The 26,984-nt window shown below is 41.8% G+C and overlaps 1 protein-coding gene across 2 annotated transcripts in view; it reads left to right on the top strand.

Annotated features, from left to right (window-relative positions):
- The window catches only part of SNX30 (sorting nexin family member 30), a 103,227-nt gene that overhangs the window by 35,847 nt on the left and 40,396 nt on the right, over positions 1 to 26,984 (top strand). Inside the window, exons 2-3 of one of the 2 annotated variants that reach the window (XM_082627790.1) lie at positions 11,613 to 11,804; positions 23,327 to 23,437. In XM_082627790.1, coding sequence (XP_082483916.1) covers positions 11,613 to 11,804; positions 23,327 to 23,437 — 303 coding nt within the window. The remainder of the gene's footprint in view (positions 1 to 11,612; positions 11,805 to 23,326; positions 23,438 to 26,984) is intronic. The other variant, XM_082627791.1, reaches the window with a different exon arrangement.

Genomic DNA, 26,984 nt, shown 5'->3' on the forward strand with positions numbered 1-26,984 from the left:
GGACACTTTTAGTCTTGCTCAGTGCTCAAGGCTTTTTAAAGCACAGCTGAGTGGTGTGGCTGTAAGCGTGGACTTAACAGTAACCACTTCACGTGAATTGGTAGTGGAGTCCTGCCCCGGTCTGTTCCTCACTTGAATGGTTTTTGCCCTTGAAAAGGTTTGGTCTGAGGTGATGATTAATCAAGTATTTGATCACCTAGTAGATGTTCAGCTCTGTACAGTATATTGTTTCATCCTGGTCCCTGTTTTGAAAATGCTCTTTCCTTTAACTTCCCATAGGCATCGGACTTGTTTGATCAGACACTGAGGGCATTCCACATATGCAGGGCTGTGTCAGATGGGAGCACAAAAACATGTCAATTAGGACCAGCTTTGAAAGATGAACAGATGGTTCAGTTAAGGAGTGTTGTATGAAGGGTGGGAAAGAACTAACATATATTAAGGGATTAAGTAGCTCAGTATTTGTGTTTTCTTTAATCCTTACACCCTCCATATCATAGATGGAGAAACTGGGTCTCAGAGAGATTGAGTACCTTACTCCAGGCCTCTGAGGAGCAAAGCCAGAATTCAAGCCCAGTCAATGTGGACTCTAAGCCCAGATCTATCTATCTATCTTCTTTCCTCCCTCCCACCCTCCCTCCCTTCCATGCCTCTTCTGCTAAAGACCAGAGGTGGATGGAGTGGGTTAGTGTTGGGAGAGCGTAGAAATGAGACCCTTAGGCTGAGTATCCCCAGTAGGTTAACTTCATGGCCTTTATGAAACATTATTTCTCCTCTGTTAATTACCACCCATCATGTAACTGTTTCTCACTTGGTCTTTAGAGCTGTTTATCTGCTTGTGTGCATCACTCTCCTTCTTCTGTGGAGCATCCAGTTTGTGTGGTACCACAGCCCTAGGTGAGTGACCAAAGACCTGGTGGTCACGTTACCACCTGAGTGGCCTCATGCATGCTACTTCCAAGTCTTTTCTTATAAGTGACACAGACAACTTGGATGATCTGAGGGGTTCTCCGCCCCAGGCCCTTGCGTGATTTTGGTGAAGAAATGTCAGAGGGGAGTGCCTTTATCACTTAGCTTTCAGTTGGCAGAATGCATCAAGGTGGGAAGGAAAGAGAGCAGGTGTTTAGTTAGAGTCACGTTCTCTTTGTTGTGTACTTTTGGGGGAGGTTTAATTCGTGTCTTTAGGAAGCTGTCTGCTTGGGCATTTGAGTCCTCCGGATCATGCACGTGCTTGACCGGCAACAGAGGCAGAACCTTTGTGTGGTGGGTCCTAGTTATCATTCAGTTAGGGACAAGCTTTTGGAAATACCTCTCCTCCTTCAGAGGTCGTGATTTCTCAGCACGGAATGTCCATGCCAAGCTCTCCCACCATCTTGTTTTTCCATTTGGCGAATTTTCTTGTTCTTCTCCAGTTGCCCCAGTATCCTTTGTGCCCCTCCTTCCTTTTGCATGAACCTCCGTTATAACCCATATTGCGTTGCATCATAAGTAGAGGTTTTTGTGTACACATGCCCAGCCAGACTGAGTCATTGAAACACAGCCTGGCAGCTCTGTGTCAGCACTTTGTCCAATGTGTGTTAGGTGTTTCACTCTGTGGTTGAAACAGTGTATCCTCTTTAGAAGGAATGAAAAGAGATCATGTTTAAATTCGTCTGAGAGTGGGAGAAAAATCTTTGCTCCCAACCATCACAAGAATATCTGGAGAGCTGATTGCTAGTCTGGAGATCCTTAGAAAAAGCTAGTAATAGACATTGGAAACTGAGCCAAGGAATGTGGACCTGGGCTCTTGCATTTTGACTTCGTTCGTGATCTTGTTGGAGGTCGTCTTTTGCATCAGGCCAATGGGTGGATTTTACTTGAAGGGAGAGTTTCTAATAGAAAAGCTGGGGAAACATTTTCAGTTTTGAAATGACTTTATTAACCTACAAATAATTAAAGGTGATCTCTTAACCTATGTCTAAAGAAGAAGAGTCTTTCCCTCGTATGTGATGATCCAGAATCCAAAGTGGGAAAACGTAAGACTGTTCAGAGAAGATGCTAACCTAGAAACCACAGACTGCTGGGCCTTGGGAACTTGGAGAAACTTGTGCAAGCAACCTTGGAGGTTTTGGAGAATATTGGAGATGGGATTCTGGGGCAGAGGTGGGAAAGAAGGAAGACTGAACTTCTACTGATAATCAAGTAGGGTCCTAGGACTTAAGTCATATGGTTAAGATGCATTTTGAATAATTCTACAGTTACTAAAAAAAAAAAAAAAGATAAATCCCTACATCTTAAAATTCCATATTATGTACACACTATCTCTTACCTAGATTTTTTAAATTACATAGACATTTTAATAATTATATGTATTAGTCTTGCTGTGGTTAATGAACCACAAATTCCAAAAATACAGAGGTTTGCAGCAAACATTAATTTCTAGATCGAGTTATGTGTCGGTGGCTGGGAGTCCATTGCTATGGCTCTTTTCCACAAGTCTTCCCTTCTGAAGGCACAGCCCCTGTTTGGGACATGCTAGTTTCAGGGCAGAGGAGAGAGCACATGAGAGCTGATGGAAACATGCAGTGGCTCTTAAAGTGTCTGCTCCAATCTGGTGTAGGTCACATTTGCTCATGTGCCATTGGCCAGAGCCCGTTACGTAGCCAAGCCAACAGTCACTGGACTCGAGTGGAGATGTGCCCTTTGGTCGGCAGTCACTTGGCAATAGTGAGTGTGTATAATCCTCTTAAAGGTACAGAGTTAATAATTGCAAACGATACTACAATCTACCATGTGGTTTGTGTCTTCTCCTTTTGTCACTGAATGTTATTTAGTAAATACCTGACATCATTTTAGATTTATCACTTTAAAAAGTTTTAAATACATTTTCTCCCTATTATGTGTATTATAGTTTTAGATTAATTTTCGAAGAAACCAACCTTTTGCAAGGAAGTGATGTGGTAGATCACTGCGTGTTTCTTCTTGAATGATTGCAATGCGTGGAGCTCTGTTGTACACCGTTGTGCTAACTCAAGGCTCCAGAACAATTTGAATAATGGGGTGATTAGGTATCAGAGTCTTGTTTCTGAATTTTGTAGACATGCCTCCAGTGTTTTATATTGTTTCCTGCTTAAGAAATATATTATTGAGATCTAATTCACATACCCTAAAAGTCACCATTTCAAACTATATTACAGTTGAGTGGTTTTTAGTATACTCACAACATTGTGCAAACATCATTACTATCTAATTCCAGAATATTTTGTTACCCAAAAAAGAAACCTCGTATTTATTAAGTGTTCACTCCTATTTTCCCCTTCCCTTCGGCCCCTGGCAACCAAAAGTCTTCTTTCTATCTTTGTGGATTTGCCTGTCTGGATTCTTCATATAAATGGAATTATAAATGTGGCCTTTCATGTCTGGCTTCTTTCACTTAGAGCAGTGTTTTCAAGGTTCATTGCTGATGTTTTCCGATATATACTCTTTAACGTATTTAGGAACCTTCCTTTTATTTCTTAATTTTACTTAGAGATTTTAATAGAATGGCTGATATTTACCAGTGTATGATACCAATAAGCATTTTGGTAGTTGTGGGCATGATTATATTGGACAGTGATCTTATTATCAGTTAATGTAATAAATAGCATTAATAAATTTCTTAATGTTAAATCACTTTTGATTTCTTGGATTATGTTTGACTCAATCCTGGTATATTATTTTTCTTTCTTTCTTTTTAAAAAAATTCTTCTAATGTACCATTTGCTGTTACTTTACTGATGAAGTTTACACTTACATCTAATTTCCTTTTTTGTCATACTATTTTTTTTTTTTTTTTTTTGCGGTATGCGGGCCTCTCACTGTTGTGGCCTCTCCCGTTGCGGAGCACAGGCTCCGGATGCGCAGGCCCAGAGGCCATGGCTCACGGGCCCAGCCGCTCCGCGGCATATGGGATCCTCCCAGACCGGGGCACGAACCCGTATCCCCTGCATCGGCAGGCGGACTCTCAACCACTGCGCCACCAGGGAGGCCCTGTCATACTATTTTGATATCAGATATAGGTAACCCTTATAAACTGATTTGAAAGTTTTTTCATTTTTAAACGTGTTATAGAGTGTTTGAATAAAACAGGACTTGCTCCTTGAGGTTCATTAGAGCTCAGCTGTAAAACCATTGGGGCTTAGCTCCCCTTTCAGTAAAAGTTCTCTGACATCAGTTCTGAGGTTATTTATTTGTTTAGGTTTTCTACATCAATTTAACTTCTCTTTGGCTGTACATTTTCCTGCAATGTATGGCCAAAGAGACTTCCAGGTTTATTAGCATAGCTATTCATAGCACATCCTTGTAATTTATAATCATACACAGAGGTAAGATTTAAATCATTATTGCCTGCTCATTTTTCCCCTCCTTCTTTCTATATTTAATTCTGTATTTATATTAATATAATTCTATATTTCTTTTAGAAGAATTAAATTTTGGTTTTATTTATAACTTTTACTCTTTTCTGTTTTCAATTTATGCTTTAATTTTTTAATTCCCTCTTCCACTTTCTGTTTTAGATATTTATTTATTTATTTGGCTGCACCGAGTCTTAGTTGCGGCAGCCAGGCTCCTTTAGTTTCAGATCAAGCGCCCCTTAGCAGTGGCACGTGAACTCTTAGTTGTGGCATGCACATGGGATCTAGTTCCTTGACCAGGGATCGAACCCGGGCCCCCTGCATTGGGAGCGCGGAGTCTTAACCACTGCGCCATCAGAGAAGTCCTCCTCTTCCACTTTCTTTCTTTCTTTTTTTTTTTTAATTGGGGTATAGTTGTTTTACAATGTTGTGTTAGTTTCTACTGTACAGTGAAGTAAAAGTACAGTTCTCTTCCGCTTTGACTTTTTTTTTTAAATGGGAGCACAAGGTATATGTGGACTAAAGTGTAGTGTTTTGTGGGATAAATCTTTTCAAATGTATATATTTATCTGCTCTTAAGGACCGTGCTGCTTTTCCTCATGTATTGGTTTTCTTGGGTCTGAATGAAGAGTTAATATAGGCTGGTATATTTTTCGGTTTTCTTGTGTCTGATGAGGTAATACAGACCTGCTATTTGCCTCTCACCAGAAGAAGTGAATTATTGGATCCCCTGTTTCTTTTTTCTTTCTCTCTCTCTGTTTCTTTCTTTCTTTTTTTTTTTTTTTTTTTTTTTGCCTTAACTGCACGGCTTGTGGGATCTTAGTTCCCCGACCAGGGATTGAGCCTAGGGCCCCGGCAGTGAGAGCACCTAGTTCTAACCACTGTACTGCCAGGGAATTCCCTGGATCCCCCTGTTTCTACTTGATGTTAGAATTGTCTTCTTGGATCTTAGGTTGAGTGGAATAATAGTTGACAAATCAGTTGACTGGTCTCTCCTTGGGAAAAGGAATCAGAAGAAAGAAAACCAGGGTCAGGGACAGTCGGTCAGGAAGACTTGGCCTAGTTCCTCTCTGTGTCTGGATCCAGTATAGCCTGGCTTCCGTCTTGTTTTAGGTGCTCTCCCCATCTTGGTAGAAGCCAGCCTTTTCAGAATTTGCGGTCTTGCCTGCTTTGTGCTTGGTGGACCTACCCAGGGCAGCTGACTTCATGAAGGTGCAAGCAGGTGCCTTCACGTTCCCCTGACCTTTCTCTTGCATCTCTACCCTTCCTGGCTAGACGAAGCCCTGGGGGCAAGGCACTCTCTGCTGGTGGGCCTCACATGGTATATCTGCCTGTGCTGGCACCCCCTTGCTCACAGCAGCCAGACACTCTGGGGGTCCTCCTTTGCCCCACTGTGGGCCCTTCCATACCCTCATCCCTCCAGACAATTGCAAATTCAAATTAGAGTGTCTGTGAGGGTTCAGGACATTTTCTACTTCTTAGGTAACCTTGATAACCCTAAGTAACCTCAGTGACATGGGTTAAAGATACCTCTTAGTTCTTTTCTCAGTTGAGTCCCAATTATCTCCAGTAAGAAATCTTCAAAACTTTTGGCATTTGGATGATGCCCTTTCCTAGTTTCTAATCTGGTACTCATTCCAGTCACTGTCTGCCCCCCCACCCCACCCCCGCACTGCTCTTTCTCTCCCATTCTTCAGGTGGTTGTTATCTGGAAGGGGGAAAGAGGGAGAAAGCAAAGACCTGAGCTTATTAATTCGCTGCATTTATCTAGAAGTCTAGATTTATAATTTTTCAATGGGTGTGTAACATTGTTATTAATGTAAACACGATCATTTCCTGGTTAGTGAGCCTTTAGAGCTTTTCCAGGGTTCACTCTGTGTTCTTTGATCTGTTATGAACATCTTTGAACAGAACAATTTTGAGGTTTTCCCTTTGAAGTTATTGCCCATAGTTGGCCTAAATTTAACTTTACAGCAAAGTCAGCAGGCAGGAGTGTTCTGTTCAGTTTGTGCAGGGCACGTTCATTCTTCAGGCATCTCCTGTGTGCCTGGCAGGAGGGAGGTCAATTAAGACAAGTCAGGTACAGTCTGTGCGTTCAGAGAGCTCTCATTCTCCTGTGGCGGTCAGGATGCCCTGAGAGGCTTTGGCAAGCTCTTCTGAAACGAGATCATCATGTCGCCCACACTCCTCTGATAGTATCAAAAAGAGAAATTAGAGTGTTTTAGCGTGACTTGTTTTTATTAAGTCCATATTGGCCCTTAAGGTAAGGTATACCACTTTCTTTCATAAATCCTATGTTTAATGTAATATAGAATTTTGCTGGTGACTAACGTTATTTTAATAATCTCTCTTGCAGCTGGCTGACCACAATGGTGGATCTTATAACTGAAATTCTTTGAACGAGGGCAGTTTCCAAAGTGGCCTGGTTATGTATTCCTCTTCCTAAGTAAAAAGGGGTGGTAGGGAGAAGAAATTCTCTTATAACTGAAACCGCATAGCAAGAATTGATATTTTGGAGCATTGAGGAGTTTTCATGTATTTATCAACTATGTAGTTGTAACTCTCACAAAGGCAACTGTAGATATATATCTATTGCTACAGGGAAGTCATTAAGGAAGATGTGGTTAAGGCACCAACTGTGACTCTAGGTGCAATTTTAATTTTCAGCAGCCCTTATGGTCTACTGTGAACCCAGCCCCATAGTCTAAAGGGGATGCAGGAATACTTGCAGACAAGTTGACTTTTTTTTTTTTTTGAGTGTTTTAATAGTGATATAGCGCCTACCGTGTTCCAGGCACTGTTCCAATTGCTCCATATGCTAACTAGCTCAATCCCATTATACCCATTTTATAAATGACGAAGCTGGCGCAATAGAGAGATTAAGGAATTTACTGAAGTCATGCTGCTAGTAAAGAGTAGAACCGGGATTCAAAACTCGGCAGTCCGTCCAGGTTAGCCTCAGTTTTGTTGACATTCAACAGACGTTTATTGAATACCTTATATTGGCAAGAGATTGAGTTGGGTCACTTCTAAAATTCATTCATTCATCAAATACTTACTGAGTACCTACTATGTTCCAGAAGACACAGTCTCTGCTTCTGTGGAATTTACAGACTGGTGGGAAGTCAGACAGATAATCAATTAATATATAACACATTTTTAGACAGTGGTAAGTCCTATGATGAAAATAAAGCCAGGGAAGGGACTGGAAAATGATGGAGGGTGCAGGGATATTTTTAAATTTTTGTGGGCTGAGAATGCCTCTCTGAGTAGGTGTCATTTGAGCAGAAACCTGTTTGAGGAGAAGAGCCAGGCCAGTGGCAATCGGAGGGGAGAGCAGTGTTCCAGGCAGAGTGAGCAGCAAGTATGAAGGCCCTGAGGTCCAGATAAGCCAAGGCCAGGTGTGTAGAGCAGGATGAGCTGGAGGGCAGAGGGGAGAATGTCTGGGATGAGGTCAGAGACTGTGGTAAGATCATGTTGGCCCTTGTGGGTTATGGGAGGGAGTCTGGATTTTATTTTGAATGTGTTTGGATGGATGTCTTTCAGAGTTCTGAGCAGGGGGGGAACATGTTTTGATTGACCTTTTCCAGGGAGCATTCTGGCTGCAGTAAGGAGGACTGACTGTAGGGCAGCAACAATGAAACAGGAGGCTTTTGTGTTGAGCCAAGGGATTCCCTCACTTCTCGCATTCTGTAATTCGAGTTAGTTGTAAAGGTGCTGCCCTCCCACAATACGTGCTCTAGAACTCAGGTCTCAGTGAAGCAAACCCGCTACCGGAGGACTCTGAGGGTAGAGGAGCCTGGGTCACTGAGTCCACCTAAGCCCCTGCCCTTTCCTCCTAAGATTTTTGTCTTTTCCCTCCACATTTGTTTCTCATGGGGACCATATCTTGAGGGGAGTTATCTGGGGGATAACTTGTATTAAGACCCTAAGGGAAAATGTAAGCATTCCTCAACTGGCTTTAAAAACAGAAGCTTCATGTTTACCCAGAAGAATTTATGGCCAGAGAGTGGAGATAAGGGACTGTGTTGGGTTGGGGAAAGCCGCACAAAGGGGATCCAGCTTGATAACACCCTTGAACTAGGAACCAGATACCTGAGCTCAGCTCAGTAGAGTGATAACTGGCTTCCATACATTTGGATGCAGAAGTTCTTCACCTTTTTTAGTCGGCTTCCTCATCAGTAGAGATAGTATCTGTCTGCTAACCTCACGAGGTTGAGGTTGACGTAGAGGGCAGCGAAATAAGAATGTGGAAGCCCTGCGCACAGACGTGCCATGGAAGTCAGAGATGGTAGCATCCCTTTATAGGAAAGTCCAGGCATCCGTAGCTCATTTGCTATTCATATATGCTCAAATAATATTACGGGAAGCACCCTGTAGTAAGGGTGTGGGTATCTTCCCTGGTTGTGTAGTCCTAAAGGAAAGAATCTGCTGTGTGACAAGGTCTGAGTGACTCTCTCCTCCCCAACCCCCGTTAACTGATTTGAGAATTAGTTCAGTTCCCACTGTCTGGCCAAGATCTTTTAGACCTTTATGTGGGCCGTTCCTGGAGGGTTATTGGCTGAGGTCCCCAGAGCAAAGGTTAGGGGAGTTGAGGTTAGGGGAGTTGGCCTGGAGTCACTGGGAGACGGGCAAACAGATGGATGGATAATTACACACACACACACACACACACACACACAAAGGTGAACAAGGCACAGTTACAGTTGTTGGATGCACAGTGCTTATGGATAAGTTATATATGTAAATAAATGATTAAAGCTGTGAAAACTGCTTCAGTGGAAGTATCTTCAAGGTATTGAGAAAGGAGTGACTAATTTTGTCAGGGGCTGGATCCAGGAAGGATTCTAAGAGGAGGGGGCATTTGAGAAGATTTCTGTGAGATCCTTGGAGCCCTCTACATAAAATAGAGGGGTGTGTGTGTGTGTGTGTGTCTGTCTGTGTGTGCTATGTAAGCAACGATGAGAAATATGAAACAGCATAGTGGGTTCCAGGATCAGTTCAGGCTAGATTGTGGAAAATTGCTGTCTGAGCTGATGTTGGCTTATCTGACTAAAGGTTCTGAATTCATTCTTTCTTTTGTGCAATGTTTAGCCATAGGTGATGGAGCCTTTCTGAGGCCCAGTGAGCTAGTGTCGTTAAAATGTAAGGGTGGGCCCCTCAATGCCTAGCATGGTGCCTTGCCTGAGGTCAGTGTTTAAATATTTACTGAAACGATGAAGACTTGATGGTTGTCTCAGAGCTCCAGAGAAGATGTCCCCCTGCTGATCCTTAGACCCTGGGATTTGGACACTGCATGCCCTCAGTGACATCAGTGTGCTGAGGAAGCAGGTCGTGGGATACTGCTGTAGCTAGGTTCTGTGGTCCACACGGAGAGCAGCTGCTGAGGGGCTTGCCTTCCCAGCTGACAAGACCCTGGTCTGAGAAGTGGAGGGGTGGGGTCCATTCCCATGAGTACCTTCTGTGAAATGGTACCCTTTCAGTAATTACAAAAGTATTTTTGACATTGCATAAATAAGGATGTGATTAAATTATCTGTGGTCAGGGAGACAAAGGAGGGTACCTTTTTTGTTTAGTTTCCATCACCCACTGAGTTGGGTGACATTGCCCTTGACCCCAGACCATGCTTCCCTCTGCCTTGTTCCATACTCTCTTTCCAGCTGTGCCATCTTCATCTGGAGCTTATGGACATGACTGCTAGATTGACTTCTCATTTCCTGTATGTTCTCTTCTCTGGGGGCTAAGTCATATCCAGCCTGCACACAAGAAGAGATCATTCTGGGGAAAGACCCACGCCCAGCCTGTGATCTGATTACCCGCAGGTCAGGAATGCAGAAAACATTCCTGACCAAGGCTGTTTGCTTAGTATCATGTCACTTTCTTGCCATATTCCTTAGTCTTTGCCTTCTAATGATTCCAAGGTGACACTCAGAGGCTTTCACATCTACTGCTAGACAGGGGTTCTCTTATCAAATCTTAAAGCCAGAAAAGGTAACTGGAAGACTGCATCTTTTTTGGATATTGTAGGGACATAATTGATTCAAGTGGTTTCCTACTGAGGCCTAAGAAGAAAGAAGTCCGTAAATTTTTAATCTTTCCTTCCCTTTCTTTTCTGGTACTTGCTCCCCCCACCCCTTTTAAACTTTTTTATTGCGGAAAATTTTAAACACATACAGAAGAGGTGAGAATTTATAGTGAACCTGCAAGTACCAGCTTCAACAGTGATCAACTTTGGGGCATCTTGTGTCATCTATATCCCAACTACCCGACCTTAGTTATTTTGAAGCAAATACCACACATCCTATCATTTCATCTATGAATACTTTAGTTATGTGTTACTAAAAGATGAAGACTTTGTAAAATCATAATACTTCCATTATCACACCTAATAATTCCTTCATGTCATCAAATAATTGATCAATATTCAAAATTTCCTGAGTGTCTCAAAATCTTTTAACCCCGTGTTTTAATCAGGACCCACTGCAGTTGTTGATAGGTCTCTTAAGTTTCATTACATCTATAGGTGCTCTTTCCAACTCTGTCTTTCTTTTTTCCTTACTATTTATTTATTTATTGAAGAAACTGGGTCTTCGGTTCTCTTTAGCTTCACATTGTGTAGATGCCGCTGATTGCGTCCTCGCAGTATTTGTTTAACATGTTCCTCACTCTTCTGTATCGCCTGTAAATTGGTGTTGTGTCTAGAACTTTGTTCAGGACTCACATCCAGTTTTTTGGCAAGCATACTTCCTAGGTGGTGGTGTGAACTTATTCCAGGAGGCACGTAATGTTTAGCTGTCTCTTTGTGATGGTTGATTAGGTTTTTAAATGTGTTGGATATTTAAGAGGGTTCTGGCCCCTTAATGTTTACCTGGGCCCAAGTGGCGGTCTTGAGAAAGTGGGAAAAAGAGACAATGTGGTGTGCTCAGGAGTTCTTTCTCTGTCGAAGTCTGACGATGGTGGTGGCTGTCATGTTCTCTGTCCCTGAACTGTTGGTTCCTGCAGCGCTTGCTGACACATGAATCAACAGGATTTGGTGCAGAGCATTGCCCGTTGTGTTTCTCTTGGTTGTAAAAGACTCGTTTACTTAAGAAATGGTAGGTAAGGAGAGGATCAGATTCTTTGAAAGTTATTTTTGTATTTAGAGGTGTTCCTTGGTTTGGCTAAACCAGCCGCTGTTGCTGGTGTTCTCCAGGTGTGTGTTTTTAGCTACTTTGTAAGACGATTCTTTTCTTCTTTCAGGATCTCATTTTGCCCAACGGCGGTACTCCAGCAGGCCCTGCAAGTCCAGCTTCTTCATCTTCCCTTCTCAACAGACTACAACTTGATGATGACATTGATGGTGAGACCAGAGACCTCTTTGTCACGGTTGATGATCCCAAGAAGCATGTCTGTACGATGGAGACCTACATCACTTACAGGATCACCACCAAAGTAGGTCTTTTTATTATCTTCCACCTGTCTGGAGTGTCTTGGAGAATTGAAGTCCTACCGCCATGATTCCTGCCTTTCCTTTTTCCTTTCCTTTGTGCAACTCTGTTCACCTTTATGACAATTGTGAGTATAGCTTTTTGGGAGAGTGGATATATTCAGATTTAAAAGGATTATGCATAAGTTTTTTTTTCTTTTAACCTTAAAATTAAGGAGAAATTGTGACTACAGTCTTTCAAATGAAACTTTTAAACCCCGTACTTTCACTTATTTTCTATCATGATATTGTTTAACATGTTAATATCTCATTACTCTTGATATTTATTAATCATTGTATCATCCATTGTATCAACCTGAGGCTCTGTGATGAGAACATGATTATAATCTGGTGTAATTAGTCCTTTTTTTAACATCTTTATTGGAGTATAATTGCTTTACAGTGGTGTGTTAGTTTTTTATAACAAAGTGAATCAGATATCCATATACATATATCCCCATATCTCCTCCCTCTTGCATCTCCCTCCCACCCTCCCCTCCCACTCCTCTAGGTGGTCCCAAAGCACCGAGCTGACCTCCCTGTGCTATACGACTTCTTCCAACTATCTATTTTACATTTGGTAGTGTGTATATATGTCCATGCCACTCTCTCACTTCGTCCCAGCTTATGCATCCCCCTCCCCATGTCCTCAAGTCCATTCTCTACGTCTGCGTCTTTATTCCAGTCCTGCCCCTAGGTTCTGCAGAACCTTTTTTTTTTCAGATTCCATATATATGTGTTAGCATACAGTATTTTTTTCTTTCTGACTTACTTCACTCTGTATGACACACTCTAGGTTCATTCACCTCACTACAGATAACTCAATTTCCTTTCTTTTTATGGCCGAGTAATATTCCATTGTATATATGTGCCACATCATTTTTATCCATTCATCTGGCCATGGACACTTAGGTTGCTTCCATGTCCTGGCTATTGTAAATAGAGCTGCAATGGACACTGTGGTACATGACTCTTTTTGAATTATGGTTTTCTCAGGGTATATGCCCAGTAGTGGGTTTGCTGGGTTGTATGGTGGTTCTATTTTTAGTTTTTTAAGGAACCTCCGTGCTGTTCTCCATAGTGGCTGTATCAATTTACATTCCCACCAACAGTGCAAGAGGGTTCACTTTTCTACACACCCCCTCCAGCATTTATTGTTTGTAGATTTTTCCATGATGTCCATTCTGACTGGTGTGAGGTGATACCTCATTGTAGTTTTGATTTGCGTTTCTCTAATGATTAGTGATGTTGAGCATCCTTTCGTGTGTTTGTTGGCAATCTGTATATCTTCTTTGGAGAAATGTCTATTTAGGTCTTCTGCCCATTTTTGGATTGGGTTGTTTGTTTTTTTGCTATTGAGCTGCATGAGCTGCTTGTAAATTTTGGAGATTAATCCTTTGTCAGTTGCTTCATTTGCAAATATTTTCTCCCATTCTGAGGGTTGTCTTTTCATCTTGTTTATGGTTTCCTTTCCTGTGCAAAAGCTTTTAAGTTTCATTAGGTCCCATTTGTTTATTTTTGTTTTTATTTCCATTTCTCTAGGAGGTGGGTCAAAAAGGATCTTGCTGTGATTTATGTCATGGAGTGTTCTGCCTATGTTTTCCTCTAAGAGTTTGATATTGTCTAGCCTTACATTTAGGTCTTTAATCCATTTTGAGCTTATTTTTGTGTATGGTGTTAGGGAGTGTTCTAATTTCATTCTTTTGCATGTAGCTGTCCAGTTTTCCCAGCACCACTTACTGAAGAGGCTGTCTTTTCTCCATTGTATATTCTTGCCTCCTTTATCAGAAATAAGGTGACCATATGTGTTTGGGTTTATCTCTGGGCTTTCTATCCTGTTCTGTTGACCTATATTTCTGTTTTTGTGCCAGTACCATAGTGTCTTGATTACTGTAGCTTTGTAGTATGGTCTGAAGTCTGGGAGCCTGATTCCTCCAGCTCCGTTTTTCTTTCTCAGGATTGCTTTGGCTATTCAGGGTCTTTTGTGTTTCCATACAAATTGTGAATTTTTTTGCTCTAGTTCTGTGAAAAATGCCATTGGTAGCTTGATAGGGGTTGCATTGAATCTGTAGATTGCTTTGGGTCATATAGTCATTTTCACAATGTTGATTCTTCCAATCCAAGAACATGGTATCTCTCTCCATCTGTTTGTATCATCTTTAATTTCTTTCATCAGTGTCTTATAGTTTTCTGCATACAGGTAGTTAGTCTTAATGTCAGGGAGAGGAGGAGTAAGAGAAGAGTGGGAACTAATATTTATTAATTTTCTGCCTTGTACCACTATATTACTGCCTTGTCTTTTCCACACCTGGTTCACATTTGAAATTTATATGTGTGCACAGGCATATGCGCTCACACAGTCTGCCCCTGTCTCTTTTGCCACTGGGTAGTATTTCTCAACATTGCTAGGTGCTTAGATGTGTATTATATCCTCAGAGGTCCTAGGATGATGTACATACTCCCATGAATCATTTCCAGTTACTTATTTTTTTCTCCCTAGGGTCAACTTATTTTGTACCCTGTAGTCAGTGAAATGCAAAACACGTTTTTCTTGAATTTGTGCTCTAAACAGCTGAATGTCAAGGTGACCGCCTGGCACAGCAGTGCTCACCTGTCTTGATGCTTCCCCAGCCCTGCTTGTCCTCCACCCTGCAGTTTCTCTCCCTGTCAGCGGATTCTCAGGCTGATGCCGGTGCTGCAGCTCGCCACTCTCTCCTCTGCTGTCTCTCTGTCCTTCCTTCCCCTTTCTCCATTGTGTTCTTATTTCTATCTCTTTTCCTCTAAGTCAGATAATGTCTTAGGATAATTTTTCCAAGTTCCAATCCCACATTTTCACTTGGCTCCGAGGACAACACCTTAAGGGTGAACTTGTTGCAGGATTCAGTTTTACTTCTTACTGTGAATTCCACTTCTGATCTCAAACCAGAGTCCTTTTCTTTTCCTGTTTCAAATAGTGACACCAGGTTTAATACGTTGGTGATGCATCTGGAACCTTTTTTCTGAGTGTTGTATTAAAGGCCGAGTAGGGATGCATGGGGATGAGAGAGAGGACAGATGGGAACACAGGGTCCCAAACTCCTGATCTTGTCCCAGCACCCCACTCCTGCTGAGCTTCTCAAGCAAAGTTAATGGTCAGAGGGTGAGGTTGTACAAATACTTACTTTATGACTTTGAGCTTTGACTCCCAGGCCTGATTCAGATTCCTGATGACAAAAGCTGGACAAAGTACAGAGCTGATTTTGCCTGAGCTAAAATGAGCCTAGGGCTGAGAGCCAATGCGGGGAACGTGTTCCCCACCAAGGTCTAAGTCGCGGCTGTCTTCTCTCTCCAGTGGTGGAGAGAGGCCTTCTCAGGGCTGGCAGATCCTGGCAGTTTTCTCTGTAGGCGTCTAGAAAGTAACATCATCATAATAGCTAATTATTGAGCCTTTACCATATGCTGTACTTTTTTTTTTTTTGCAGTAGAAACCCTTTAAATTTTATTTTATGTAAGTAAATATGTGCTCATTGTAGAGAAATTAGAAAACTCAAGTAAGCTAAAACAATAAAATAGAAGAACACTTACAAGCTCACCAGCCAGAAATAATCATTTATAATTCTCTGAACTATTTGTCTCTCTCCATTCACAAAAGTGAGTATTTTACTTGCGGCCAATTCACTTAATACAAAGCAAATGTCTTTCTCTGCTAGTAAATGCCAGTGAACACACTGTTACGCCATCGTTTCCAGGACTGCAGCAGTGCTCCGCCGTGTGGATGAGCTGTCGTTTATTTTGCACTGAGTGCGTTAAATATATCCTCAGTTAATCCTCACAATCAGTGAAGTAGGTACTGGTAGGATTCTTACTTTAGCAAATGAGGAAACTAAGACACAGCGATATTAAGAAAATTGCTCAAAGACCTGCAACTAATACATGTTAAAACTTGAACCCAGATCTGTCTTGAACCCAGATCTGTCTTGTGCTGTGCTTTCAGAAGACATGGTTTTCAAGAAAGTAACCCGCTGGGCTTCCCTGGTGGCGCAGTGGTTGAGAATCCGCCTGCCGATGCAGGGGACACGGGTCCGTGCCCCGGTCCGGGAAGATCCTACATGCTGCAGAGCGGCTAGGCCTGTGAGCCACGGCCGCTGGGCCTGCGCGTCCGGAGCCTGTGCTCTGCAACGGGAGAGGCCATAACAGAGAGAGGCCTGCGTTAAAAAAAAAAAAAAAAAAAGAAAAGAAAAGAAAAAAAAGAAAGTAACCCGCACCGCCCCTCCCATCCCCCCCACCAGCACTGTCATCTACTACCATGGCCTGACTGTTGAAATTGATGATGATGTGCAGATAGACTGGAGGTTGGGGAAGCAGAGAGCAGCCTTCAGCTCCCTTTGGAAGCCATCCTGGTCTTTTATCCCATCGCCAGATAGTCATCTCCAAGGCTTATGCCCTAATTAATTCCTCTTTTCAGAGGTCTCAGTGGTCAACGCAGGCTAAATGCTGCTGAGGTCAAGTTATATGTAAGAATTACAAAGTGAACGTCAGATTTAATGATGAGAAGATTATCGATGACTACGGTGAGAGCAGCGTCATGGGGGGGTGCAGCAGTGTGCAGTGGGTTAGGATGAGTGGGAAGTAAGAAGGAAAAGACGTGGTGAGTGTTGGTATTTTGGTGATGAAAGTGAGTGAGAGAACAGTAGCTGGAGGGGGGATGTGGCTTTGAGGGGGAGAGGCATTTTGTTTGTTTTTTAAGGGTGAAAGAGACTTGTTTAAGTGCCACGTGGCTATTGTTGGTGGAGAAGGAGACTGTGGGTTGAAGGTTGGAGAGCAGGATGGAAGCCTCTGAGGAGGTGGGCGGAGAGTGTCCCCGGCAGAAGTGGAGGGAGAGATTGGCCTCTGATGGGAGAAGCATACTTTTTCCATTGTTTCTGGAAGAAGAAGGGAAGTGGTTTGTTTTTGTTTTTGTTTTGTGGCAGGACGTTGAGGGGTTCTTTGCTTATATCTGCAGTTTTCTCTATGAATAGATGATGAGGTCTTCGTGAAGAGTGAAGGGGGAGGTTTTGAAGTGGGGCGTAGAAGCTTTCAAAACTTCTACAGGCTTTGCGTTAACTCACGGAGAGTCGACTAAGGAAGTATGGGGAAAATGGGGAAGAGAGTTGACTAAGGAAGTATCAAGAGATTGCTTGACAGTGTTGAGGGTCCAGTTGTAGAATTTATTGCTTCAGTCAGTGTGTTTCCCTGATTTTGTTTTTCTTCCAGACTGTGCCTAAGTCTAGAAAAGCAGGCAGTAGGTGATTGCATTTTTGCCAGAGTTGTATGAATGACAGTGTGGAAGGGGCATTTAGGATGTGGGCAAGTAAGATGCTGAAGTGATGGTTGGTGGAATTGATACTGAGTATGGAGGAAAGTAAAGACAGGAGTGGTTGGATTGTCAAGAACTGTAGGTCCCGAGGCTGAAAAACAAGGGGTACTGGGAGATGGAAGAGTCTGAAATATAGGAAGTGCCAGTTAGAGAGGGAGACGTCTGAATTTCTGTGTGATGACAAAGTCTGTGGAGAGGCCGTGGCAATGGAGTGAGGTGTAATTGGCTTAAAGGTGGGTGTTGTGTGTGTGAGCCACCTGCGTCTTGAGGGCACCCAGATTATGAAGCCCGAGAACAAGGTGCTCTCAGGGGAATCAGGAGAAAGGCCAGAGGTGTCAGCAGATGACAGGTGTGAGGAGAGGTAGAGGTGTCTATAACCTGATGGCATGAGCCTTGAAAGGATTTTCCGGGGTGGGAGGAGTGGTGTGGAGGGAGCAGGATGTCAACAGCAACTCTTTTTTTTTTTTTTCTTCAACAGCAACTCTTGGTCTTGGTCTTAGAGGTTTGTGAAATGTAAGGACACCAGCAGCTTTCCACTTGATGGGACAGCAAGGGGGCTGTATTCTCAGGGGAGAGCCAGCTTTCAGAATTTGAGCAGGTTGAGGAACTACAGGACTTTATTACTTACGGGACGGGTTTTCCAGAGAGCTGGGTGGGAAGATCTGAGGAGGAGGAAATAAATGGAAGCTCGTTTGAGAAGAAGGAGGCCAGAAACCTCTTCAGCATCATTCTCAGGTGCTCTTAGAGCTACAGGGCTTTGAAACAGAATGGGATTAGCTGGCTAATATTTGATAAGGGAAGAGGTTCTTTTCTGGGGGGAGGGGGTAACTCAGACTTGTTAGGATCCAGCTGTGGCCTGGACGGATGGCATTTCTGACAGAGACAAAGCCTCTCTAGAGTGAGTTGACTGTAAAATCAACTTTTCAGTTGACTGAAAATTCTTGGGAAAGGCTCCAGGCCATAGTCACTGGGCCCATCAGCTCCTAGGGAATAAAGAGGAGTTTTTTTGTGGGACGGTGAGTCCCAGGGGACTGTATGTGCTCCTGGGGGACTGATTTTATTGTGGCTCTGTGCTGGGTCTTCCAAAGTATTAAACTTAACAAAATTTGGCAGCGATGCCTAGAGATGACCAAGGAGATATTCACAGGGTGCAATGGTGAGAATGAATATTCTTCATTACGACTCTTGTGCTCAGTTACCTGTTTGTAGATCTGACTTTAGGTGCGTACGAATGACCTTATGATCTTTGTGGGGCATTCTAGAGTATGGGACACAGTAAGGAAGGACACAGAACAAAACTGTAAAGTGGTCGCCTCTGATTATGGACTTGTGGGTGTGCACTTTCTTTTTTATTGTTTTGTTTACCACAGATACTAGAAAATAGAGATAAACACTTATTAGTACTTTATTTTTCTTTCTAAGTCAGACCCTGAATTTCACAGAGGAAAATTTTACTACAGATTCATAATTGGGGTTTTATTGGCCTGCATATTTTATGAGCACTGTATGTCCTATAACGGACTAGATTTCTTTCCAGAAATTCACAGTAATGTCTGTGGCCCAATTTTAACAAGTGTGCAGAATTCCAAGGTGAGTGTGTTTTGCTAGCCTCGTTCCCAGCTCTACTTTTTCTCTCTGTCCTTGTTTTTCTTTATCTTGCTCACCTGCTTCTAATTTATGTCATTTGATCATATTCCACATATCACTCTATCTTTTCTAGAACAAGTGGTGGTAAAAATAAGTAAAATAATTATCAGGTCAGAGAGTGTGAGCATCCTTCTCTTTCATGATGGTTTTTTTTTATGTTATTGCTTTCCAAAGCATCAAACAAATTTTACTGATTTATTAAATCTCCTGTCCTTAAAGGAGCTGTTTTTTTTTTCCCCCACTTTGCGGTACGCGGGCCTCTCACTGTTGTGGGCTCTCCTGCCCCGGAGCACAGTCTCCAGACACGCAGGCTCAGCGGCTGTGGCTCATGGGCCCAGCCGCTCCGCGGCATGTGGGATCCTCCCAGACCGGGGCACGAACCCGTGTCCCCTGCATCGGCAGGCGGACTCTCAACCACTGCGCCACCAGGGAAGCCCAAAGGAGCTGTTTTAAAAAATGAGGTTTTCTGTGTGTGACTATAAGTATTGTATAAGAATGTTAGAAAGTTTGGAAATAAAGTTGAATGTAAGGTTGTCATCATAAGTGCTAGATTTTTCTTCTAACTTTTTATGTTGAAAATTTCAATACCAATGAATTCATAAAATATGTATAATTAATTTTGTATCCTACTGTTTCTTCTTAAAATTAATACTGAAGCATTTTTGTCATTAAAAATGTTTTACAGACACGATTATTGATAAACATAGAATAAATATACCATGATTTCCCTGTTTTTTATCTTTGGACATTTAGGTTGCTTTGAATTTTTTTTTTTTTTTTTTTTTTTTTTTTGCGGTACGCGGGCCTCTCACTGTTGTGGTCTCTCCCGTTGCGGAGCACAGGCTCCGGACGCACAGGCTCAGCGGCCATGGCTCACGGGCCCAGCCGCTCCACGGCATGTGTGATCTTCCCGGACCGGGGCACGAACCCGTGTCCCCTGCATCGGCAGGCAGACTCTCAACTACTGTGCCACCAGGGAAGCCCTGAATTTGTTATTTTAAATAATATTGCAGTGAACATCATTATACAGGTATCTTTGCCACAGTTTAAAAATTATTTTCTAATGATAGATTCCTAGAAGTAGCATGGCAGCAATTTTATATATATGTATACATGTATGCCATAAATAAAGGAGATAATTCAGGTGAATATTTTCAAAAGCTTGCAATGAAGACAGACTTCTTATCAATGACACTAAAAGTAGCAACCATAAAGGGAAAAAAATGGATGAATTTGACTATATAACAATTTTTAAATTCTGTATAATAAAAGCCATTTGGCAGTTATGATAGGTAGATCACTATAAAGAGCTTTCACAAATGGAAAAGACTAGACTCACAAATATAAAAAAAGACTTCTCACAAAAGAAGAAAAATATACAGCCAACAAACACTTGAAAGGATGTTCAACCACGACAGTCATTAAAGAAGCAAAAGTAAAACAAAGATGACATGTTATTTTTCAGTTATACTTCCATCAAAGATAACCAGTATTGAGACTATATGCTAAGAATATAAATCAGTCTATAACTGGAAACAATTTGTCGATTAAAGATACGTATACTCTTTCATCTTTCATGTATATTCTTTGGTAATTTCAAGAGAATTATCAGTGATGTTTACCGTAGTATGGTTTATTGATTGAAAAATTGGTAACAACCTAAATGGGGATTTGGTTTAATTACGTTATCTCCATGTGTGTTAAAGATGATTATGTAGATCTGAACTTACTGACACAGAAAGATGTCCAAGATGTATTAAAGAGACATAGGAAAATATGAGGGACTGTGCATAGAAAAAAACATGGAAAGATATAAACCATAATATTAATTGCATTTATCTCCATTTAGAGGGATTATGGCTGATCTTTTATTTTTTATTTCTTTAATTTTCCTGAAGTTTTAAAATAAGTGTGTCGAACCTAAATAAATAGAAGGAAAAAAAAAAGCAGTTGCTCCAAAGTAAAATTGGTTACAGCAGAAACAAAACTTGTGTTTTATCATACATACTGCTTTTTGTAGTTACCACAGATTGATTTCAAAGTTAGAATAGAAATGTTACATAGACTATAATTTAATGAAGTGGTTTTGCAAGCCATAATAAAGAGGAGCAACCAGTGGATATCATGTGACAGAAGAGGACAGAAAGTAGAGCCCTCTCTTAGTTCTGTTTACAATGAAAATGAGTTGCATTCGTTTGTCACCCTTCAAATCGACCTTTCCTGAGCCCATAATCATCGACAAGTCCCCAGACAGAATCTGCTGGGGGACTCCGTGCGGTCTGGAAGAATGTCCCTTCCAAACTGCCTCCTTACTGTTGAGGAAACTGAGGCTCCGGGAGGCTTGGTGGCATCTCAGGGATGTTAGGACTGCTCATGCCCCTGCCTCAGGAGGAGTGCCAGGCTACTGCTGCCAATATTTCTGTCACCCTTATGCGTAAAGATGCATCAGTAGTGATTTGGATTTAACTATTCTATTTATTTTTTCCCTCTCTCTGCCTCTCTCTCTCTTTCTCTCTCTCTCTGTCTCTCTCTCTCTCTAGTTCTAAAATGCTAATTCCTTTGGGGAGTCTTCTCATTAAATCACAAATGCCTAAATTAAACAAATTTCCCCATGTCTTCCCACCCCTACCCCCGCATCATACGGAAAGGTTGTGTTTCATGGGCGTATGCCGGTGTGTGAAACTTTGAAAAGGGGAGAAGAGGCAGAAAGAGTTAGTTGGGGTTTAGTCCAAGACTGAGTCCTTTAACTTCACAGTTTTGCTCAGACCGTGAGCCTGGCTTCTGGGAAGGATGAAATAATTTTTGATACCAAAGCTGTTCACTGGCTGCTGCTTTGATGGATGACTCTTGTTCATGTGTTTTGTTTGTTTGTTTTTTTTTAAAGACGCCAATTGTACTTGAACATTTGTTACTTTTTGTTTTAAATTTTATTTATTTACTTTTGGCTGTGTTTGGTCTTTGTTTCTGTGCGAGGGCTTTCTCTAGTTGTGGCAAGCGGGGCCACTCTTCATCGCGGTGCGCGGGCCTCTCACTATCGTGGCCTCTCTTGTTGCGGAGCACAGGCTCCAGACGCTCAGGCTCAGTAGTTGTGGCTCATGGGCCTAGTTGCTCTGCGGCATGTGGGATCTTCCCAGACCAGGGCTCGAACCCCTGTCCCCTGCATTAGCAGGCAGATTCTCAACCACTGTGCCACCAGGGAAGCCCCAGTTTTTTTGTTTTTTAAGTTACTGTCCTTTAAAAAAATTTTTTTTTGGCTGCGTTGGGTCTCTGTTGTTGTGCCCGGGCTTTCTCTAGTTGTGGCGAGTGGGGGCCACTCTTCATGTGGTGCGCGGGCTTCTCGTTGCCGTAGCTTCTTTTGTTGTGGAGCACAGGCTCTATGCACGCAGGCTTCAGTCGTTGTGGCATGTGGGCTTCAGTAGTTGTGTCACGTGGGCTCTAGAGTGCAGGCTCAGCAGTTGTGGCACACGGGCTTAGTTGCTCCGCAGCATGTGGGATCTTCCTGGACTAGGGATTGAACTCATGTCCCCTGCATTGGCAGCCAGATTCTTAACCACCGCACCACCAGGGAAGTCCCTTGTTCATGTGTTTTTAAGATTTTCTTGGTTCCATGGATTTAAACAGACTTTTGGCTTGAAAGATTTCAATAAATTTATAAAATGTAGTTTGAACCATATTTATCTTGTGCTTTAACCTCTGAGAACTGTGACCGTCATATAGTTGGTACCCTCACAGGGAAAAATGGCTTATCTGAGGCATAATTTTGGTTTGGGCAAGTTAATGTATAAAACTCCTGCTTTGGTATAAATTAATTTTATTTAAAATTGGTTTTTGTTATCAAAGTGTTGCAATCACGTTTCAGAAAACTTAAATTCAGGGATTTTTTTTTTTGCAATACAATGATATTTTACAATTTTTCCTTCTAGATTTAAAAAATCATCTAAAATACAATATAGTTTCAAGCTTATGGTCCTGGCAGAATATGGAAGATTGGGCAAAACCTTTTCTGTTTTCATCTAGTCTGGTTCCTAAATGAGCAGGTGATCTGTTATCTCTACTTTTTGTTTGTTTCCCCTCTGCCTTTGGCAAAACTTGTCAGCATATTTAGCAGAAAGTGGAAACTTTTTTTTTTTTAACAGATTCACAGATTTGGATTCAGTAGCAATATCCTCAGTGGAATTATTCTGCTAAAAGAAATTCTCAGAGTTAAACTTGGAGGAAATGAATCAAATGTTTCCAAGCACAATTCTGAGGGATGGTTCCATTTCCTGAGATAGGGGGAAATGAAACCTCAGCATTTTCATTCTAGATCCTTGAAATTTTTAACTGGACCCCGTGGCCTGGACTTGTCATTCCGTGTTGGTAAGCCCTGCCATTTGGCTGGTGCGTTTGGTGGAAGAAAAGTGTGTTCTTGCCCAGGTTATTCAAAGAGAGCTTTTTTCCTTCCATTCTGCCAAGGTATGCTACTCTTCCCTTACCCTGATTTTGTTCCACTGTCCTCATTTGCAGAGTACTCGGGTGGAGTTTGACCTGCCAGAATATTCTGTTCGTCGAAGATACCAGGATTTTGACTGGTTGAGGAACAAACTGGAAGAATCCCAGCCCACTCATCTCATTCCCGTAGGTACTAAGTCAGTACAGCTTGTTACTCACTTTTCCTGCATTCTCTTTCCTGACGGTGTTCACTCAACTCTCACCCTTTAAACTATGGACGAACTCTACCTTACATTTCATACCAGATTCACCCATCAAATGTACATTTTATGGATGCTGTATAATACAGTTCACCTTTTGGGTTTTGATTTCTGATGCGCTATACAGTATGCTGGTTTCTTGGGTGGGTTGGGTTAGATTTTCACTTTTATTATAACAATTTTTTGAGGTATGGAGAATCCTAATTCTCATTTGCTGCCTCCTTAAAGACTGTCTGTTTCACCCTTCCTGGACTCCATTCTTGCGGTTTGGATAGCTGCCCCCAGGTGGAGAAAGATGTCTCAGATTACAGCTGGTTGGGCTTTCTTTAGACATGGGTAATTCTGAGAGCAGGAATCTAGCACACAATCCACTCAACCACAGTTTTTCCTTTAAGAAAACAAACCAAAAGCCAGTTAACTATTTATTGAAGAAACATACTATTTATTTGTTATTATAGCTGCACTTTTTTTTTTTTTTTTTTTTTGTGGTACGCGGGCCTCTCACTGCTGTGGCCTCTCCCATTGCAGAGCACAGGCTCCGGATGCGCAGGCTCAGCAGCCATGGCTCACGGGCCCAGCCGCTCTGCGGCATGTGGGATCTTCCCGGATTGGGACACGAACCCGTGTCCCTTGCATCGGCAGGCAGACTCTCAACCACTGCGCCACCAGGGAAGCCCTTAGCTGCACATTTTAAAAAACAAAACTAGAGCAAATAAAATTTAAAAGACTACTTAAAAGCAACATATGTATTGAGTACTTCTCTACTTTTTTTTTTTAGTATAAATAACTGTTTAGACCTCAGATGTTTCTTGGGCTTTGGGGCTTTAGGGCAATTTGGGTCATAAAACTCTTCAGCAGGGCTTTATCTTTCAGTAAAAACCTTGGCTGGATAACTTCTTAGCACTGCCAGTTTTCCTGCTACCACTGCATCTTCCAGTCTTCCCCTCCTGGTTGGAAAAGGCTGAATATGCTGTGAACGCACTGGCAGTTTTCTTAGTTTTCAAGGCAGAAGTGGCCACGTTGCTAGTGCTGTGATGGGGATGATGGGTTTTGCCTGGGGCTCCATTCTTTCTCAGGAAACCGCCCCCCCCATCTATTCCCTTTGCTCTCCAGGCCTGAAGTTTTGCTTTTCTGTCTTCTAATCACTTAAAAACATGCCGAAAAAGAAACTATAGTTTTAAACAGTTGGAACTATTCCTTAAAATCTTAATTTGGCAAAATTGGCAGCTAGTGAAGTTTTTAAAAACAGACTTTTATTTTAGAACAGTATTAGATTTACAGAATTATTGCAAAGATAGTACAGCAAATTCTCATAGACCCCACACCCAGTTTTGCTTATTAGTGTGGCGCATTTGTCACAAATAATGAACCAGTAATGATACATTATTATTGACTAGAAGTCCTTTATTCAGATTTCCTCATTTTTTGCCTAATGCCCTTTTCCTGTTCCAGGATCCCATCCAGGGTAACACATTACATTTAGTTGTCGTGTCTCCTTGGTCCCAGGCTCCTCTTGATTGTGACAGTTTCTGAGGCTTTCTTTGTTTTTGATGACCTGGACAGTTTTGAGGAGTACCAGGCAGGCATTTTGTAGAATGTCCCTTCGTTGAGATTTGTCTGATGTTTTTCTCATAGTTAGCCTGGAGTGATGTGTTTTGAGGAGGAAAAGCACAGGGGTAAAGTACCTTTCTCATTACATCATATAAGGGGTGTATACTATCATTGACAGTATTTATCACTGTTGATGTTAACCTTGATCACCTGACTTGAGATAGTGCTTATCAGGTTATTCCACTGTACAGTTACTCTTTTTTCTCTCCCTCTCCGTACTGTATTGGAAGGAAGTTGCTCTCTATGTGTAGACCACACTATGCATAAGGGGAATTATGCAGCACTTCCTGGCAACTAGGAGTGTATGAAGTTCGGTACTTAAAGAGCAAAGGTTAGACAGCGACACCTGCTGGTGAAACATAGTAGACTCATGCATAGACACTGAAGCCAGAACTGAGAGAATGGAAGTCTCCAGAATGCCCAAGGTGGATCCAGAGTATCTTTAAGTCTGGTTTCCTATGGTCTGGGTAAAAGCAGTGAGTAGAAGCATCTAGAGAATTAAATTTCTTCATAAATTTGTAGTGCATATCTGCGGTGGAGAGAGATTTAATGTAGGAGAGTATCTCTGACTTAAACATGAAAGTCAGACTGCAAACAAACTCTTTTTCCCCCCAAAGAAATTCGTCTTACAGCAGCTTTGCTGGGAGGTGTCTGTTATTAATAATCGACTTTGGTCCTTTTACTAGGCCTTTTTACTGCCCTTGGGAAGGTGAAGGGTAATAAGATAGATAAGGGACTCCTGCCCAGGGGAGTTAACTGTCAGATGGAGACCCAGTAAACATGTAACATAATTATTGTTTAAATTTTCATTTCTTTTTTAAAAAAGTTTTATTGAGGTATAATTCAGTATACCATACAATTCACCCATGTGAAATGTACAAGTCAAGGGCTTTTGGTTTATTCATAGAACTGTGTAACCATCAGCACAATCAGTTTTAGAACCTTTCATCACCCCCAAAAGAAACCTCTTACTTCTTGCCTGTTGCTTCCAAATCCTCTATCTTCCCCATTGCCTGGCAACCACTACCCTACGTGTCTTTATAGATGTGCCTATTCTGGACATTTCATGTAAGTAGAATCATACACAATGGCCTTTTGTGACTGGGTTTTTTTTTGTAGCATAATGTTTTCAAGATTCATTCATGTCGTAGCACGTGTCAGTGCTTTGTTTTTATTGTCAAGTAACATTCCATTCTATGGATATATCATATTTTGTCCATTCACCTTTGATGGACATTTGGGTTGTTTCCACTTTTTGGCTGTTATGAGTAATGCTGCTATGAACATCCATGTGCAAGTTTTTGTGTGGACATATGTTTTCATTTTTCTTGGGTGTATATCTAGGAATATAATTGCTGAATCATGTATAACTCTATATTTAACCTTTTGAGGAACTGCCGGACTGTTTTCCAAAGTGGCTGCATCATTTTACGTAGGCACCAGCTGTGTATGAGGGTTCCATTTTCTCCACATCTGCATCAACACCCATTATTATCTTTCTTTTTGATATTATCTTTCTTTTGATAATATTATCTTTCTTTTTGATAATCACCCTAGTGGGTATGAAATGGTATCTCTTTGTGGTTTTGATTTGCATTTCCCTGACAGCTAACGATGTTGAATTTTTTTTTAAATGTACCTTTATTATCTTCCTTGGAGAAATATCTGTTCAGATCCTTTGCCCATTTTAAAATTGGGCTGTGTCTTTTTATTGTTGAGTTAAAATGGTTCTTTATATAATCTAGATACTAATCTCTTCTCAGATATCTGATTGTCAAAAACTTTCTCCCATTTAATGGGTTGTCTGTTTTCTTGATGGTGTCCTGTGGAGTACAAAGTTTTAAAATCTTGATGAAGTCCAC

Source organism: Mesoplodon mirus (assembly GCF_964341445.2).
Source record: "Mesoplodon mirus genome assembly, chromosome: 1".
Lineage (NCBI taxonomy): Eukaryota > Metazoa > Chordata > Mammalia > Artiodactyla > Ziphiidae > Mesoplodon > Mesoplodon mirus.